Source organism: Carya illinoinensis, chromosome 9 (genome assembly GCF_018687715.1).
Source record: "Carya illinoinensis cultivar Pawnee chromosome 9, C.illinoinensisPawnee_v1, whole genome shotgun sequence".
Taxonomy (NCBI): domain Eukaryota; kingdom Viridiplantae; phylum Streptophyta; class Magnoliopsida; order Fagales; family Juglandaceae; genus Carya; species Carya illinoinensis.
Window position 1 is genome coordinate 22,634,557 of NC_056760.1, and position 16,366 is coordinate 22,650,922.

General features: G+C 39.2%; 1 protein-coding gene across 20 annotated transcripts; it reads left to right on the forward strand.

The window, feature by feature from the left end:
• Nucleotides 1-795: 795 nt before the first annotated feature.
• Nucleotides 796-14,688, forward strand: LOC122275978 (DNA-directed RNA polymerase III subunit rpc6). 20 transcript variants are annotated; one of them, XM_043085363.1, is made up of 5 exons: nucleotides 1,431-1,906; nucleotides 2,221-2,761; nucleotides 5,053-5,174; nucleotides 5,866-6,574; nucleotides 14,328-14,688. In XM_043085363.1, the coding sequence occupies exons 4-5, from the start codon at nucleotides 5,868-5,870 to the stop codon at nucleotides 14,356-14,358; spliced, it is 738 nt and encodes a 245-aa protein (XP_042941297.1). In that variant the 5' UTR covers nucleotides 1,431-1,906; nucleotides 2,221-2,761; nucleotides 5,053-5,174; nucleotides 5,866-5,867; the 3' UTR covers nucleotides 14,359-14,688. The 20 variants fall into 20 exon arrangements, with proteins under 20 accessions (XP_042941306.1, XP_042941297.1, XP_042941300.1 ...); XM_043085366.1 differs by having other exon boundaries at nucleotides 2,221-2,754; XM_043085370.1 differs by having other exon boundaries at nucleotides 2,221-2,750.
• Nucleotides 14,689-16,366: the final 1,678 nt, after the last annotated feature.

A 16,366-nucleotide genomic window follows, 5' to 3' on the forward strand; every position in this document is an offset into this window, starting at 1 on the left:
TCCCAAAGTTGTCATGATAGAGGATGTGTTAATATTAGCGGGTCCACAAGTTTGTACACAGGCATTGGTTTGGCATTGATGCAGGGTGTGTAGTGAAAATTCATGTTGATGGCTGATGAACTTTCAGGAGAGCCAAACGTGGAAGTTACACCATAATTTTCAGCAAGATTGTTTTTCGACATGGGCCGAAGTGAAATGCTTGGAATTGATTTATTCTGAGTGGGTATGCTTTTATGGTGAAGCATGATAGCGAAAGCTATGAAGATCTTTATTGAGCTGGAGCTTGGCTGTGGGATCGGTCAAAGTCGCAAGGTGGAGATTGTTGAGTTTTGCTCTTTGGAATCCCACATTGGTAGTGAGTGAGGCAGAGGCAAGACTCATGGGTTATAAATAAGAGGCTTAGCCTCTTAGTTTAAGTGTACCAGTTGAAAGCTTATCTAGTAACTTTTGACTTTAGTTAAATTCCTCTATTAGCCTTTTGTAAAAGGGGAAGAGGTATAGAGTTAAAGATTTGCTAGTGGGGTAGCTTTGTGGGTGTGGTGAGGAGAAAAATTGTGTGATTGTAACAATTTTTCACATAGTAAATTTTCTTTTCTAGATCTAGTGGTTTTTCTCCTGTTTTGGAGTTTCCACGTAAATTTCTTGTATTGTTATTATTTCTCTATTTTTCTTATTATTCCTGCAAAGGGTAAATCTTAGGGGGGGTGAATTTGAATGTCCAAATTCCCAACACATAAGAGGTTAAAGAGGAAGCGCCAACAGATGAGGCAGTGTCCAAGTAGTTCTACTATCAATAAATTGTCGTTTTTTGTCTAATGGTTGGTGATTAGAGATTTGTAGTGTTATCTATTTTTTTTACTTTTTGATTTTTTGCTGTTGTTGATTTTCATTTATAACTTTTCTCATTTTTTGGTATTTCAATATGCATCTGTCTCTGCTATTTCTATTCATTTGCTTTTACCTCTATTCTCCCTCTGCTATTTTGTCTTTTTGGTGATTACATATGCATATGTCTTTCTTTATTTTTTACTTTTTTCATTTTTTGTAATTTAATTTGTTTGATTTTTATAGTGGGTATGGAGTCTGGATTGTTGCAGATTTGAACCTTCCAAGATGCATCCCATACTCAATCTGTAAAATAAATGGCTCATTTTTTTTCGTTGGTGATGTCTTTGATACTTTTGTTGAGGAAATCATTGATGGATTTGATTTGTTCTTCTTAATTTGTCTAACAATTTTCTACAAATTCAACGTTCAAGGAAAAAAGAAAATGCATTAATTGGTATGATAGAGCTTGCTAAGAGTGAGGAGAGAGTCCTTTACTGAGATTGAGGAGAGGAAACTGAAATTTTGAAATTATAATAAAATTTTACAGTAAGTTATATGAAATCGCTGATGTATATTGAAGGGTGTAAATGTTACATTTTCACCTCACCTGGTCTTAAGATTTTCTCAAAGAAGGAAGGTACTAGTCCTACCGTTGCTTGTTCCCGTTTTCAGCTCCCGCTTGATGTGGCATTTTGGTCTCTGACTTAATAGAAGAAAAAAATGCCACGCCTTCTTCTCTCCCTTGTTTCTCCCTTCTTCCTGAAAACTCATTCTTCTACCTTCTGAAAACACATTCTTCTGCATCTCGAAATCACCCTCTTCTTCTTATCGAAAACCCACCTTATTTTTTTTTTTCTTTCTTTTCTGAGACTCGTTGACCGAGTCACACTGCTCGACTTCTCCATTTCTTCGCAAAATCATTTCTCCCGCTCTTCACAGCCCCGCATTTCGTCATCTCCCCTCCCCTCCATCTCCAACCTCATCTCCTACTCATTTTCGGCGTCGTCAACGAGAACCTCCTGCATTTCGTCTTCCCTGCATCGACCCTCATCTCCTACTGGCATAAGATTTTTTCAAGGTAAATTGATTTTTTTTCCCGTTTCCCCAGCAACGGCCGCTCTCTACATTTTTTTTTTTTTTTCTCTGGAATTTGCTTGGTCTTTGATCTTCTTTCTGATTTCGTCCCTATGTCTTTGGTCTTTGCTCGGAATATGCTTGTATCTGTTTTGGGCACCAAGTGCTCGACAGAACAGCAATTACTACTATTTTGTGTGCTCATCATTATCTCAATTGTTTGATCATTGTTTCGTCAATTATGATGCACCATTCTATGATTTTTCTTTCAGGATTCCAATGTAAAAATCACAATTTCTCTGTCATTTTGTTACGTAGGGGTTTATGCAAATTAGTTTGAAATGGAGTCTACAGTCCCATAAACCGAAGTTTTGGAGGACACGAAATGAAGGGAGTGGTGGGGAGAGCGTTTTAGGGGGGAAGGAGATGGCTTGACCCAGACCAACATGCAAGGAGAGGGGAGAGGGTTTTCGGGACTGGAGGGGGGCTTGAAGGAGACGAAATACAAAATGAATCTGTCGGGAGTTTTGGAGGGTAGAGGAAATGCATAATAGCGTCGGGGGTTTTGGGGGAGCTTGACGGGAGGGAATCTATCGGGGTTCGGGGAGATAAAGTGCAGGGGAGCTGGGCCAGTGTGATTAAAATTTTTATTTTTTTAAATCTATTTCTCTCTAAACGGCAACGTTCTCTCTCTGGCACTCACTCACTCACTCACTCTCTCTCTCTCTCTCTCTCTCTCTCTCTCTCTCTCCAAGTGCGCCTCATTGCATGCTTGCCCTCCCTCTGCCAATGAAGCTCTCTTGCCGAACCACTCACCCCGGCATCATCTTCATCAACGCCACCGCAGAGTAGGTAACTGGTACGCCAACCACAACTCCATTCCTCTTTTCTCTCCCTCTTTCTCGTATATGCCTATGCTCTCACAGTCTCCTCTCTCTGTCTCTCCGGATAAATTTGGGTTTGCATCTATAGAAATTGGATCTGCCAAAAAATTTATTGATTTGTTAGATATGGCATTGGGGGTTATAGATTTGAGCTTGAAATTCGAGGCTTCATGGGGTTAGGATTTTGAGGTTGGAAATTTGGAGCTTCCAGGAATTACGATTTTGGGTTGGAATTTTGGGGGCCTAGTGATTATGGTTAAGAGAGCGAGAGAGAGAACAATCAGCGGCAGAGAAGAGAGTTCTTGTGATTTTACCTTTTCTTCACAACAAATCTTTTTCTATCGTGTTTACTAGAGTACCCACCGTTACCAAGTATGGATTTTGATGCCAAGCTTTGAGGAAGCTAGGACGTTCTAGCTTTCCTATTGAACCTTCCAAAAGAACATCACTAAAATTTTTCTACTATTATGGCCAATCAATGCACTCAACTTCATATGAATCTTCATGCAACATCCGTTTTTTTGGGAAGCTCGTGCAGTTCCTAACCAAGCTTTCAAGAATGAAAGAGTGGACATTACAGAGATCTTCTACACGACCTGGAGAAAATTATATTACCATTAAATAAAAAATAATAATATTTTAATAATGTAGATGAAGAATGGCTCAATGAGTGTAGATTGTATTTTATATAGATTAGGCAAAGTAGTAAAAGTGATTATTTTAGCTAAATTTTACTATTAACTTTTCCCAATCCAATACCAATGCTCTTAGTGCTTTCCTCCATGAATACTCAAAAACAAAACCCTACACCATTCCTGCATCCAAAGTCAAAAAGTGCCAAAAAAGCTTCTAGCAATCAGTCTATAATTGGCCAATATATCTAAAAAAACCAGATATCCAGTTACAACCCATGTAGTCTGGATATCTAAGTTTAAATCCACAGCCAAAACCGGATACCCGCCTGGATTTTGATCGGTTCTACCTGGGCGGAGATTGGGTTGCTTCTAGAAACCTGTATACGAACCCGAGTATTCTGGATACCTGGATCCATACCCGGATTCCCAGCATTGTCGTGATTTCACCAAGAAGTCAGTATGCGTCTCTGTCTCTCTCTTCTTTATAATTGATAATTGATTTTTTGATTCATTTTGCTGAGAAAATCCTAGTTTAGAAAAGAAAAGGAAAATATAAGAATAGTAAAATGTGAGATTCACGTCTAGATTTGTATATGAACTGGTCTCCTTATTGTTATCATGTTTGGTTTTTGTGTTTGGTGTTTATTACTGCTTAGTTCTTGCTTGTGCTCTGTTTAGCTAATGAGAGAACCAAGGAAAGTACGGGGCATTATAGACCATGTATGTGATGGGTTATTACTTGGAAAATTTAAACTAAATGTTTTGTGGTTTATGTATTTGTAGTCTTTTTCCCAACTTTTCAAAAATGAAAAATCCCATCTGAACCAGATCATTCAGCGGCATAGTCATCGGCGGTAGTGGAACATTCTTATTGTGTAAATTTTAAGGGTAACAACCACATTGTGGAGGGTGTTTATATGTGCAGGTTTGGTGTGTTACAAACTTTATTGCTCTGGTTTTCAGCCATTGTGCTTCATGGGACTAATGTTCATGACTTCTTTTCTTTAAATTAGCCCTCATAGATTGTACTAGGCATTTCTTCTGTATATTTCCTGTGTACATAGGCTTTGCCTACTTTCATGGCTTCAATAAAATTGACTTCTTACCTAAAAAAAAAAAAAAATTGGTGGTGAGATGGTGTGCCATCTTTTCTCTTTGGTCGAATTTATAGTAATGTTTTAGTCTTTCAGGTCTTTAGTTAACTGGCTTAGATTGTTGAGATCTTGGATGTTATAAGGGTGGTTTCATTACCGCAGTTGCCCAGAAAATGCTTTAAGAAGTTTTAGTTGATATGCTATTAATGTAATCATTCATCTGTCATTGATTTGGTTGTGTATTGTAGCTGCAGCTTGGTTGTTGAGTTTTATTTGAAATAAATAAATAAATTTTTAGTTTTATTTGAAAAAAATAAATAAATTTTTATATTTTCTTCAGTTGGGTTTCATGTGCATATTGTGAATACTTGTTGATTTTGTGATTTTATTGTGCTATATGGTCCAATTTTGGTGTGGAAACCTCCACATACATCTAAGTTTTTGAATTCCATATCTGTGGGAGATTTTCTATTTTTTGAACAAAGGGGTCAATTTTCTAATTTTCTAATCGACTAAAATATTTCTTTTATGTTGTAGGGTCTATGTTGGGATTCACATTTCAGGATTCAGAGACTTCCTGTTGAAACCAGATCTTATTTGAGCCATTGTGGACTCAGGATTTGAACATTCATCTGAAGGTATCTTTTCATAGTATCTCGGTGGGTAACAACAATATGTTATGCCAAATGTTGAAACTTCAGCACCTTCCTACATTTTTTTCAGGAAAAATTGGATTTTTTTCAGCATCTCATCTATTGGACACTCTTTTGTGTACGTGGATGTCACCTCTCTTTGAGATTCAATAAAAAACACCCATACTTAGTTTAAAAAGAAAGAAAAAAGGAAAATTGGATACTAGATGTGGATTTTATAATCTTCATAAGTTTTCTTCAAATTTGGTTGGTTTTGCTTTTCTGTCTTGCACTCATGCTACATGCTGTTGCTGTGGATTTTTTTTTTTTCTCAGTTTTGCAATAATCTTGGGTAAATTTTTCTGTTTGTTTTATATTTTAACGTTTCTCTTCACCGTGGCTGATTTGGGTACCTATTCGTGACCAAATTGCTCCTAATCGAGTTTTTAACTAGATATACTTCAATAGCTCCAAAGAATAACAAAACAGTTAAATCCAAGTACCATGTGTCCATTCAGTGGAAGCCCTACGTGAAATTGATTAAGATGATTTGTTTTGTAGATTCTGAACTAACGAAAAAAATGTCTTGTTTGGATAGCTATTAAATTTTCAAGTTGTACTGTCTTCTATTTTCCTCTGCATGTAAATTATGCTTCCAATGTGTGCAAGTAATGCAAGTGAATGATGCATCCTTTGTGGTATGATTTTGTTTTGATAGGAATGAGCCGATTACAAGGGCCCTCACCCCTGAAGCGCAAACGGCCAGACTCAAATACACCTTCTGGGTCTTTGACAGAACATGAACGTCTCCTCTATGATCTGATCCGAAGCAAGCAAGACATGGCAATATGGACAAGGGACATGAAACGAGAAACAAACCTCCCTGATAATGTGGTTACCAAATCACTCAAGTCACTTCAAACCAAGAAATTGATAAAGGAGGTAGTGAACATCCAAAATAAAGGCAGAAAACACTATATTGCGACGGAGTTCGAACCATCAATGGAAATAACTGGTGGGACTTGGTATGCCGAGGGAAACCTTGATACGGAGTTTATAAACTTTCTGAAAAAACACTGTGTAAAGATCATTTATGAACTGAAGGTTGCTACACTAGAGGGAATCTTGGACACAATCAGAAGGAGTAGAGCCTTCAATGTTGAGTTCACAACACAACAAGTGGAAGAGATAGTGAATGCTTTGGTTTTGGACAACGAGATAATGGAGGTGAAGAGCAATGGAATAGGGGAGTTTGATTCTATTCCCGTTGGGAGAGTTTGTTATACATGCACAAGCAAAGGAGGCGATACTGGGGAACCGAAGATTGGGGCCTTGGCTTCCATTCCATGCGGAGTTTGTCCGCAGATAAGTTTATGTACACCGGATGGCATAATTTCCCCAAAGACCTGTGTCTACTTCACCAAATGGTTGGATTTCTAAATATATCACTGCAGAGTTTCTGATATAGTATGTAGGGCTTTCCTCCCTTATCTTTACCTCTTTCCTAGGGGCCTAGTTTTGCTTGTGTTAGTGCCTCATAAGAATACAACGATTCTTTATCCTTTTGCAGTTATTTATGAAATTGATTGCCATTTTTTAACATGATATTTGTTAGATCATCTTGACAGGTTTTCACAATTTATGTCGTTTACAGTCTAAATGATTGATGAAAGTAATTTTACTTTAATTTGTCTTCCATCTCTTACTCTCGCAAAAATAATAAAGAAAATCACAGTAATAGTATGGGTTTTGTCTAATACAGCTGAGGTCTCACTTTGGATACATAGAATTGAATAAGCAAATGTTGAGGAAATAAAAAATAGGAAAACACTATAGACGTAAAGGGATTCCACACACTGATGTGGCACACTACCAGTGTATCATGCCTTCCCTCTATTTTTTCCCTCTTCCTTTCTCCCCCTCACCTCGTTCCTGCCACCCAGCCTTCTCCCCATGCTGGCCATGGTGGTTGGGGACCACCTCATGGTGGGTAGAAGACGCTAGCGGTCCAAGCAACGTGGAGCTCACGGTCTCACCCCCCCTTTTTTTTCCTTCTCCTCCCCCGTGCACTCTCCCTGTGCTGGCCATGAAGGGGGAGGAGCTAGGGGTGGCTGGAAGAGCATGGAGTGGTTGCCGGAGGAAGGGAAGCTCAGTGGTGGTGGTGTGGTGGCATGGGGACGGCATACGGTGGCACTATGGTGGAGAACCAAACCCATTTAGGAGAGGGAGTTGCGGGGAGAAGGGGGCTATCACGAGGGGGGCTCCAACAGTGGCTTAGGTCCATGGGGGTGGTTGCTGGAGGAAGGGGAGCTCAGTGGTGGTGGTGCAGTGGGGTGGGGATGGCATATGACAACGCTATGGTGGAGAACTTGTGTGTGAGACCCATTTAGGAGAGGGAGTTGCGGGGAGAAAGGGGCTGCCGCAGGGGGGCTTTGACAATCACTTGGGTCCATGGGGGTGGATGCTGGTGTGAGGTGGGGTTGATGCAAGTGACGGTGCTGTAGGTAGCGGTGCACGGTGGTTGGTCTGCTTGAGGGAGGAGATTGGGTGAGTGGAGGGGTTGAGTGTTGTGTGGCAGAAGAGAGAATTTCTTCTTTTTGGCTAAAGATAGGCACACGGGATGGGGACATGTAACACATTAATAGTGTGCCACATAAGTGTGTGGGATCCCTTAGCAGCTCCTTAAAAAATAATAAGGAAAATGCTTAGTACACTGATGAAGTGCATTCTTTAGAAGGGGAAAGAATGCATCTATGATTTTGTTATTTGGGTGGTGCTACATGGACCGATGATTGGTGCTGAAAGGTGTACTAATGTTTTCAGATTCACTGGAGCAATTCTGATTAAAGGTTGCTTGCTGTTATTCTATGAACATGGAAGAAAAGAGAAAGTCACCTTTTTTATTGACCACCTTTCTAGAGGTCCAAAAAGATTATCAGGCATATTAGAAAATAGTTGTTTTTGAAAAAGAACAATTTTTTTTTCCTTGTTACAAGCTAAATCCACAATGAATTATCCCTTATTGTTCCACGTGATTTTTTTGGGAATTGACTATCTGTTATTAATTCTGTTAAAGATTCTATGAAAACTGATATTTTTCTGTTTCTCTTCACTATGGCTAATTTGGGTACTTATTCTAATTTTGGTCTATCGTAACCAAATTGCTCCTAATCGAGTTGTTAACTAGATAAACCTCGATAGCTCCAAAGAACAACAAAACGGTTAACATCCAAGTACCATATGGAACTCCAATTCCATTGATAATTCTATAAATATAAATCCTCTCGCGGGTTCTTGCTGATGCAGGGGTTCTTTCTCCTGTCCTGTGTAGGTTCCTAACACTGATTCATAGTGTCGTTCATTAGGGGTGAATTCAATTGTGGTGGAAGTGGAGTTGGTGATGGACTTGGAGGGGCTTTATCAGCATCTCTCTCTTACAGTGGACTCTACCAAGTTAGATGTTGCGATCGCTAGGAGTAGAAAATGTACGATTTTCAAACTGCTCACTAAAAGGCATTATAACAAGATGGCTTTCAAGCAAAACATGAAAAGTTATGGAGACTGTGAAGCCGATTCATGTTACTGATTTGGATTCGATTATGTTTATTGACGAATTTGAAGATGCTTGAGATAAGGAAAGGATGAAGAGAGATGGGCCGTGGATGTTTGATAAACACTTTGTTCTGGTGAGTGAAGTGGAGGGGCTTAAACAAGTTCATCAGATCAGGTTAGCAGAGGCACTTTTTTGGGTTTGTATCCATAATCTTCCTCTGATGGCTTCATAATCTTCCTCTAATGGCTAGGAATAAATATATGGGCAACCTTATAGGGAATGCTATAGGGAGGGTAGATGAAGTTGACCTGGAAAAGGGTGAGATAGGATTGGGGGAGTTTATGCCAGTTAGCATTAACATGGATATCACCAAGCCTTTGTTAAGGGGCAAGAAGATCAATCTTGGCATGACACAACTTGTTTGGGTTAGTTTCACGTATGAGTGGGTTCTAAATTTTTGTTATGAAAGCAGGATGTTAGATCATAATCACCTTGAATGTGAGTTATGGATAGTGGACATGGAATCACAACTAGTTGATGTATTCCCATATGGCCAATGGCTACGTGCAGGGAGTAATGGTGGTTTGCCAAAAAGAAGACATGATCAGCCAAGAGAAAGGGTGCAACCATCTATGCAGGTGGACTCCATGGCGGGTGGCAACTCCAAGTCTCGAGAGGCAATCACTTTGGGAAGGAATCTGGCAAATTCAACTTAGAAGGATTTTTGGAGGAATATTTAGAGGGAGTGAATGTTGGGTCTCAATCCATATCTAAACCGTTACACTAGGCTGGTGTTCTGGAGGAAAATTTGGTGTTTCAAAACAATCCAAAATCTGGAAGCGGAATCTTTGGGGAGTTTGAAAAGGAAAGAAAAATGTTGTTGAAGTCTGATAGGAAGAAAAGTCAATGGATGGATTTCGAGATGGAAAGAGGGAGATTGAAGGCCCATGGTCTTCTGGGTTGGCCTAGAGTAATGAGCCGGGTTCTGAAGGCCCAATATTAAGTCTGCTAGTCCCACATAACAAAGAAGGGTCTTGTAGGTGGAAAAGGAAAGTGCCATTAAGAGTTTATCAAGAACAACCAACTCGACTCTTAACAAGTTTGGGAAAGCAGAAGTTGGAGGTGGGAGAGGAGGAACGATGAAGATCCTCCAAGTGATTTAAAACTCAACAAAGGAGATAGAACTCTCAGATGATCAACAATGCATATTGGTGGAGGATTGTTCCGAGCCCCGCCGGGAACCATGAAACTTCTAAGCTGGAATACCCGTGGGCTTGGCAACCTACGTGGTATTTGAACCTTTTAAGATATCATCAAGAAGGAAGACCTCAATGTTTTGTTTATTCAAGAAACAAATCTTGCTGCTTGTGCTATGGAAAAATGTAAGTTTAAGTTAGGATTTGCTAATTGCTTGTCTGTTGATTGTGTTGTGCGTAGTGGGGGGCTGGCTTTGTTATGGAAACAAGAGGTGAACTTGTTAGTGTTGAATTATTTGAAATCTCATATTGATGCTGTATTGTTGGATGAGTCTATCCCTAATAAAAATGGTATTTCATGGGTATTTATGGCCACTCTGATGCTAAGAGATGTGATACTTGGAACCTAATTTGTAATCTGTGGAGAGGAACGGATCAGCCTTGGCTGGGTTTTGGTGAATTTAATAAAATTGTTGCTCAGAGTGATTTTTTTTTTTTGGGGGGGGGGGGGGGGGGGGGGGGGGGGGGTTAGAAATAGACCTAAACAACAACTACTTGATTTTAGAAAGGTTTTAATTAAATGAGTCATGTGCACTCAAAGATCTGGGATTTACAGGCCCTATGTTCACTTGGTGCAATAAAAGGGGTGGTTCATAAACTATTAGTGAGCGGCTAACTGTTGTCAATTATATCAAAGAGCCACTGTCATTCATGGCTCAATAGCTTATTCTGACCACTTACCCATTTGGTTGGAATTAGATGGTGTTCATAGTTTCAAAAAAATGAAAAAGCCATTCAGATTTAAAGCAATGTGGCTTGGTGAGGAAGGTTGTGCACAGATTGTAGAAGACACTTGGAAGCATGGGACCTCACAGAGTATAGTATGGGTGAAGCAGCTGATATGATAAAAGGGTGTAGCCAACAACCGAATTTGTGGAATAAACACAAGTTTGGTAGGGTGCGTGTTCAACTTCAGAAGGCTAAACAGAACCTGAAAATGCTGTAGGAGAGTGACCCTAGAGGAGCTGATAGAGAGCTGCCATCTTAGCAAGGGATGATGTTCAATTGTGGCTAGAAAGAGAGGAGCTCATGTAGAAACAGAGATCACGAGCCATGCGGTTAGAGGAAGGTGACCAAAACCAAGTTCTTTCATGCTAAAGCATCACAAAGGAGAATAAAGAACAGTATTATGAAGTTACAAAATGAATGTGGTGTATGGATAGAGTGGGAGGATCAGGATAGGCTTATCATTAGCTATTTCGGTTCTCTATTTTCTACTTCTGACCAAAGGGGATCCATGGACATTATTGAGAACTTGGAGAGTAAGTTGACTAGCAGTATGAATGAGGAGCTGACTAAAGCTTACACTGAGGAAGAGGTATATATGGCTTTATTGTAGATGCAACCCACAAAAGAACCTGGTCCAGATGGTATGTCACCAATTTTCTTCCAAAGATACTGGCAGATCGTAGGAAAGGCAGTCTTAACTGCAATCCTTTAAGCACTCAACTCAGGTGAGTTACCTCAGTCTATAAATCACACTTTCATCACTCTAGTGCCAAAGAAAAAAACCTCCCTGAAGGTGACTGACCATAGACCAATTAGCTGGTGTAATATTATCTTTAAACTCATATCAAAAGTGATTGCGAATCGTCTTAAACTGGTTCTACCCCATGTTATTTCTGAGTCCCAAAGTGCCTTTGTACATGGTAGACTCATTACTAATAATGTTTTGATTGCTTATGAGTTGATTCATTTATTGAGACAAAAGACAAAGGGAAAAAGAGGCTTCATGTCTTTAAAATTAGATATGAGTAAAACTTATGACAAGGTGGAATGGGGATTCATAGAGCTAGAGATCAACAAACTGGGCTTTGAAACCTGTTTGGTCCATCTAATCATGAAGTGTATTTAGACAGTTTTCTCTTCTATTCTAATAAATGGAGAACCCAAAGGTCATGTTGTTCCCACTAGAGATTTGAGACAAGGGGATCCCCTATCACCATATATGTTCCTTTTTTGCACTAAGGGTCTCATTGGCCTTTTGAAGAAAGCTAAAAGTTCTAAATCTATCCCAGGGGTACAAATCTGCAAAGGGGCTCCAAGACTCAACCATTTACTCTTTGTAGATGATAGTGTCATCTTCTGCAAAGTTGAGACAGAAACAAATAGAAGGTTACAATCATTGTTGCAGTAGTATGAGAATGCCTCAGGCCAACAGATTAATAAGGAGAAAACTTAAATGGTTTTTAGCAGAAATGTATTAGTGGGAAACCAACAAGAAATTTTGTCATTGTGGGGGGTTGGTCAAGTACAGCAGTATGAGAAGTACCTTAGTTTGGCACCAGTGATTGGCAAGTCAAAGTCCCATGCTTTCTCTAAGATTAAACATAAGGTTTGGTTGAAGCTTCAAGGCTGGAAAGAAAGATGTTCTCTCAAGGGGGAAGGGAGGTTTTGATCAAAACTGTGGCACTTTCCATCCCAACCTATGCAATGAGCTGCTTTAAACTACCAGGCAACCTATGTACTGAGCTTGAATCAATGATGGCCAGATTCTGGTTGAGTTAGAGGAAGGAAGAGAGGAAGATTCATTGGATCAGTTGGGCCAAGATGTGTGAATCCAAATATAGAGGAGGATTGGGTTTTAAAGACCTACGTGTTTTTAACATGACCTTGCTAGCTAAGCACAGTTGGAGAATTTTGCAAGGGAAATGTACCTTGCTGCACAAAATCTATAAGGCCAAGTATTTTCCAAAAGTTCAATTCTTTGATGCTCCTTTAGATGCTAATCCCTCTTATGCTTGGAGAGGAATTTGGGAGGCTAAGCATCTTCTTCGTAAAGGTGGCAGATGGAGTATAGGAAATGGAAAAGCTGTCAGGATTTGGAAGGATTGTTGGGTCCCTGGCCATCAAGTTTTACAAAGGGATACTGTGTGTGCAGAGTCTGCTACAATTGAAGCCAAGGTAGGAGATCTGATTGATGGTAACACAAGGTGGTGGGATGTCAATAGAATTAGAGCTCTATTCAATCCAAATTTAGCTGTAGAGATCTTAAAAACTGTTCCAAGCCCAAGCGATGAAGTAAATAGGTGGATCTGGGACAAGAAAAAGGGTGGCAGATTTAGTGTGAAGAGTGCCTATAGAGTTTTCAAAGCTAGCAAAGGGGAAATTCATGGAGAACCCTCGAATGCTAGCCTCCACATTCATTATGGTCTACCCTATGGAAGTTGAAGATCCCTAACAAAGTTTCTGTATGGAGAGCATGTAGGGATGGATTGCCAACTTTGGAGAATCTGAGAAGAAGGAGACTTGATGTGGAGGACAAATGCATTTTTTGTAAAGACAAAGTGGAGGATCTGCAACATACCCTACTGCACTGTCCTAGCATTAAAGACCACTGGACTAGATATGTGCCTCTTCGTCATGATGTGGATCAGAATTTATCCTTCAGGGAGGAGGCTCTGAGCATAAAGAATGAAGGCACGGTGGAAGAGTTGACTAGCTTTGCATTGATTGCGTGTAGTTTTTGGTTTAGAAGAAACAAAATGATACACGAGTAGGCATGTATGGAACCTACTCAAGTGATTGATTTTGTCTTTTCATTGAAGAAAGTGCTGCATAGCAGGAGACAAAACCCAACTTCCAAGCAACAGGATTGCCATCGCTTCCTCCACCTGCAGGTTTCCTTAAACTTAATGTAGATGGTGCCATGTTCTATGATCAAAATAAGGTTGGGATGGGCATTATTCTCAGAGATATAAGAGGGGATTTTGTGATGGCAGCAAGCAAAATGGAAGATGAAGTTTCAGATCCTACTACTATTGAAATTCTTGCAATCTTTCAGGGGTTGTAGTTGTCTGCAAATATGGGGATTCAAAAGCTCATTCTTAAAAAAGATTGTTTAATGATAATTTCTGAGCTACAGACGCTAATAGTGACTCTTTTGCTCCTCAAAGAGTGTTGGTGCAGGAAACTAGAAGACTTATGCAGCTGTTCCAGGATTGCAGTGTTCAACATATCAATTGTCTTGGTAACGAGGCTGCCCATAGGTTTGCTAGACATGCTTGAAATGTTGTAGATATAGAGATGTGGTGGGATGATGTTTCTTGTTGAAGAAATGAGAAAAGCTTGATAAACATGTTGAAGGGATTAAAACACACTGATGAGTTGAGAGAAAACACTCGAGACAAGGCAACAATGGTGAAAAGAAGAATTACTTTTCTCATTACTCTATCAGCAGAATACAAAGTTTCTTATATAGACTGTACATAAAGCATAATGCCAAAAATAGAAAGGAACCAAAAGGAGACCAGTTCTGTTCACTGTACATAAATGAATAATTTTGTCCACTACATGCCTAGCTAACTTTATTAAACAATTGCTGTGTCATGCGCCCACTACTGCTTTTTGATTCTTCTCTTATGATCATAGCAGGTGCACCATCACAAGGTGCACTATCTGATGCACCACTTGTGTCTTGGACAGCAGTTGCAGGCTGCGGATTTCTTGGTGAAGTTTGTGATTCCTTCTCATGCATCCCAAGCCGTATGGCTGGATAAACATTCTTTGTAATGTCTAATTTTGATGAATATGAAGATGCTTTCCTGTCAAAAAAAAAAAAAAACCATATTTATTCCATTCTAGTGGAATCCCTACGTGAAATGGGTTTGTTGTATTTTTATTATCATACTAATTTCTGGATACTTCTGTTTGTTTGTTGGGAGAGGAAATTTTGTTCTATTATCGGTTTAGTTACCAGATAATGAAACCCACTTGTATGAATTTATTTTTCTTTTCCCACATCTTCTGAGAAGCCAAACAGGTTAGCATAGAAATTAAGTTGTTTTTTCATCTACCTCTAGGATAGTTCTAAAATATTGTTTGGTTGCTGAGAAGACAAAGGAAAATAGCAGTATCATCCTCTGTCCGCTCCGGCCCCCCCTTTCTCTCTCTCTATCTCTCCTCTTGATATTAGTTTTTGTCTTGTTATGCTAAAGCATACGCTCGAATCATCACCGGAATAGAGAATGAACCTTTTTGTATTAATTATTTTTTGGTTTCTCCATTGAGCTTTCTCAAAGAAACCGTGGAAAGGAAAAAAAATTGGCTTATGTGTTTTTGGCTTCCAAAAAGAATTTGGGTCCTCCACCTGATTCTTTTACTTGTAAAAATAAAGTAGATTGGAAATTCCGGGTCAAGTAAAGGAGAAGTTTTATCAACCTCTTTATGGGCGCATGCAGTAGAAATTGTTTAGAGAATATTACTTGCAGGAAATTATGTGCATGGTGGTCTCCCCATTGAACTTTACTTGTGTACAAATGTAAACCGACTCTCTCTCCTGCAAGTAATACCAAAGGGATCAATATCGTAATGTGAATCTAACAATCCATTCAAACTCATGAGAAGAGAAAATGAAAGGAATCTAATCTCTTATAGGCACCGCTGTTTCTTCCATCACAGGTGACTAGTAGAGGACCCCCACCGGCACTGCCAAAACAGACAGAAAATATACGGCCTTTTCTCATGTATGTGTGTCCAACTTGTGTTTGTCTTCTGTACTGACCAATCGAGATACTCGTCGCACCTGCTTTAAAGCCATTGTTTTTGGCAATTGTTTAATGGAGTCCCAAAGAGATCGTCTTATACCGCTGAGAAAACAGAATTTACACCATACCAAAATCCATGAAGAGAGTAGGAAACGTTACTTCAAATCTGGAGCATATCCAAAATTTGCCACCCCGTTCCTCATTGGAGTGAAAATGCAAGATGCTGATCTGTGGAAAGAAAGGAACCATAGGCTCTAATAAATTGAACCCCCTCCTTATCCAATCAACACAAAGTACTCTACAAAACAAAACAAAACAAAAGGACACCGCAAGGGTTTGTATTCAGGATGGATTTCTTTGACCAACAATAAATATGTAAATTAAATACAACTACTAAACGTTACAAAGTGCAGTCTAACTGGATGTTGTATTAGCAATGAGTCAGTCAGGCAGCACACTGATTTCTGTAAGACAAAAATATGCTCAAGCTTAAACCTAAATTCAACATTGTATCTGATAAGGAAACAAAAAGCCACTTCCACATCAGGAATATATCATATTCCGAGGGGTGTTCATCTGGATCCAGATTCGGATATCCGGCCATAATTGGATCCTGATCTGAATTCTAAAATCTGGATTGTTATCTGCCCAGATTCATCGGATTGAATTCAGGCGAATAACCAGATTCAATCTGGATATCTGGATTGTAATCAAATATCCAGATTTTCGACTTAAAATTCGGATATCTGGATTATAACCAGGATTAAATCCGGATTTGATATAACCAAATTTAACCGGATTAAAAAATGTTATAATTGGATTTGATAGACTATAATTATTTTTAAAACTTTTTTAAAGAATTTTTTTTATTCTGATATCATGTTTAAATTGCCTAGATTTAAAAAATAATAATAATTTAAACAC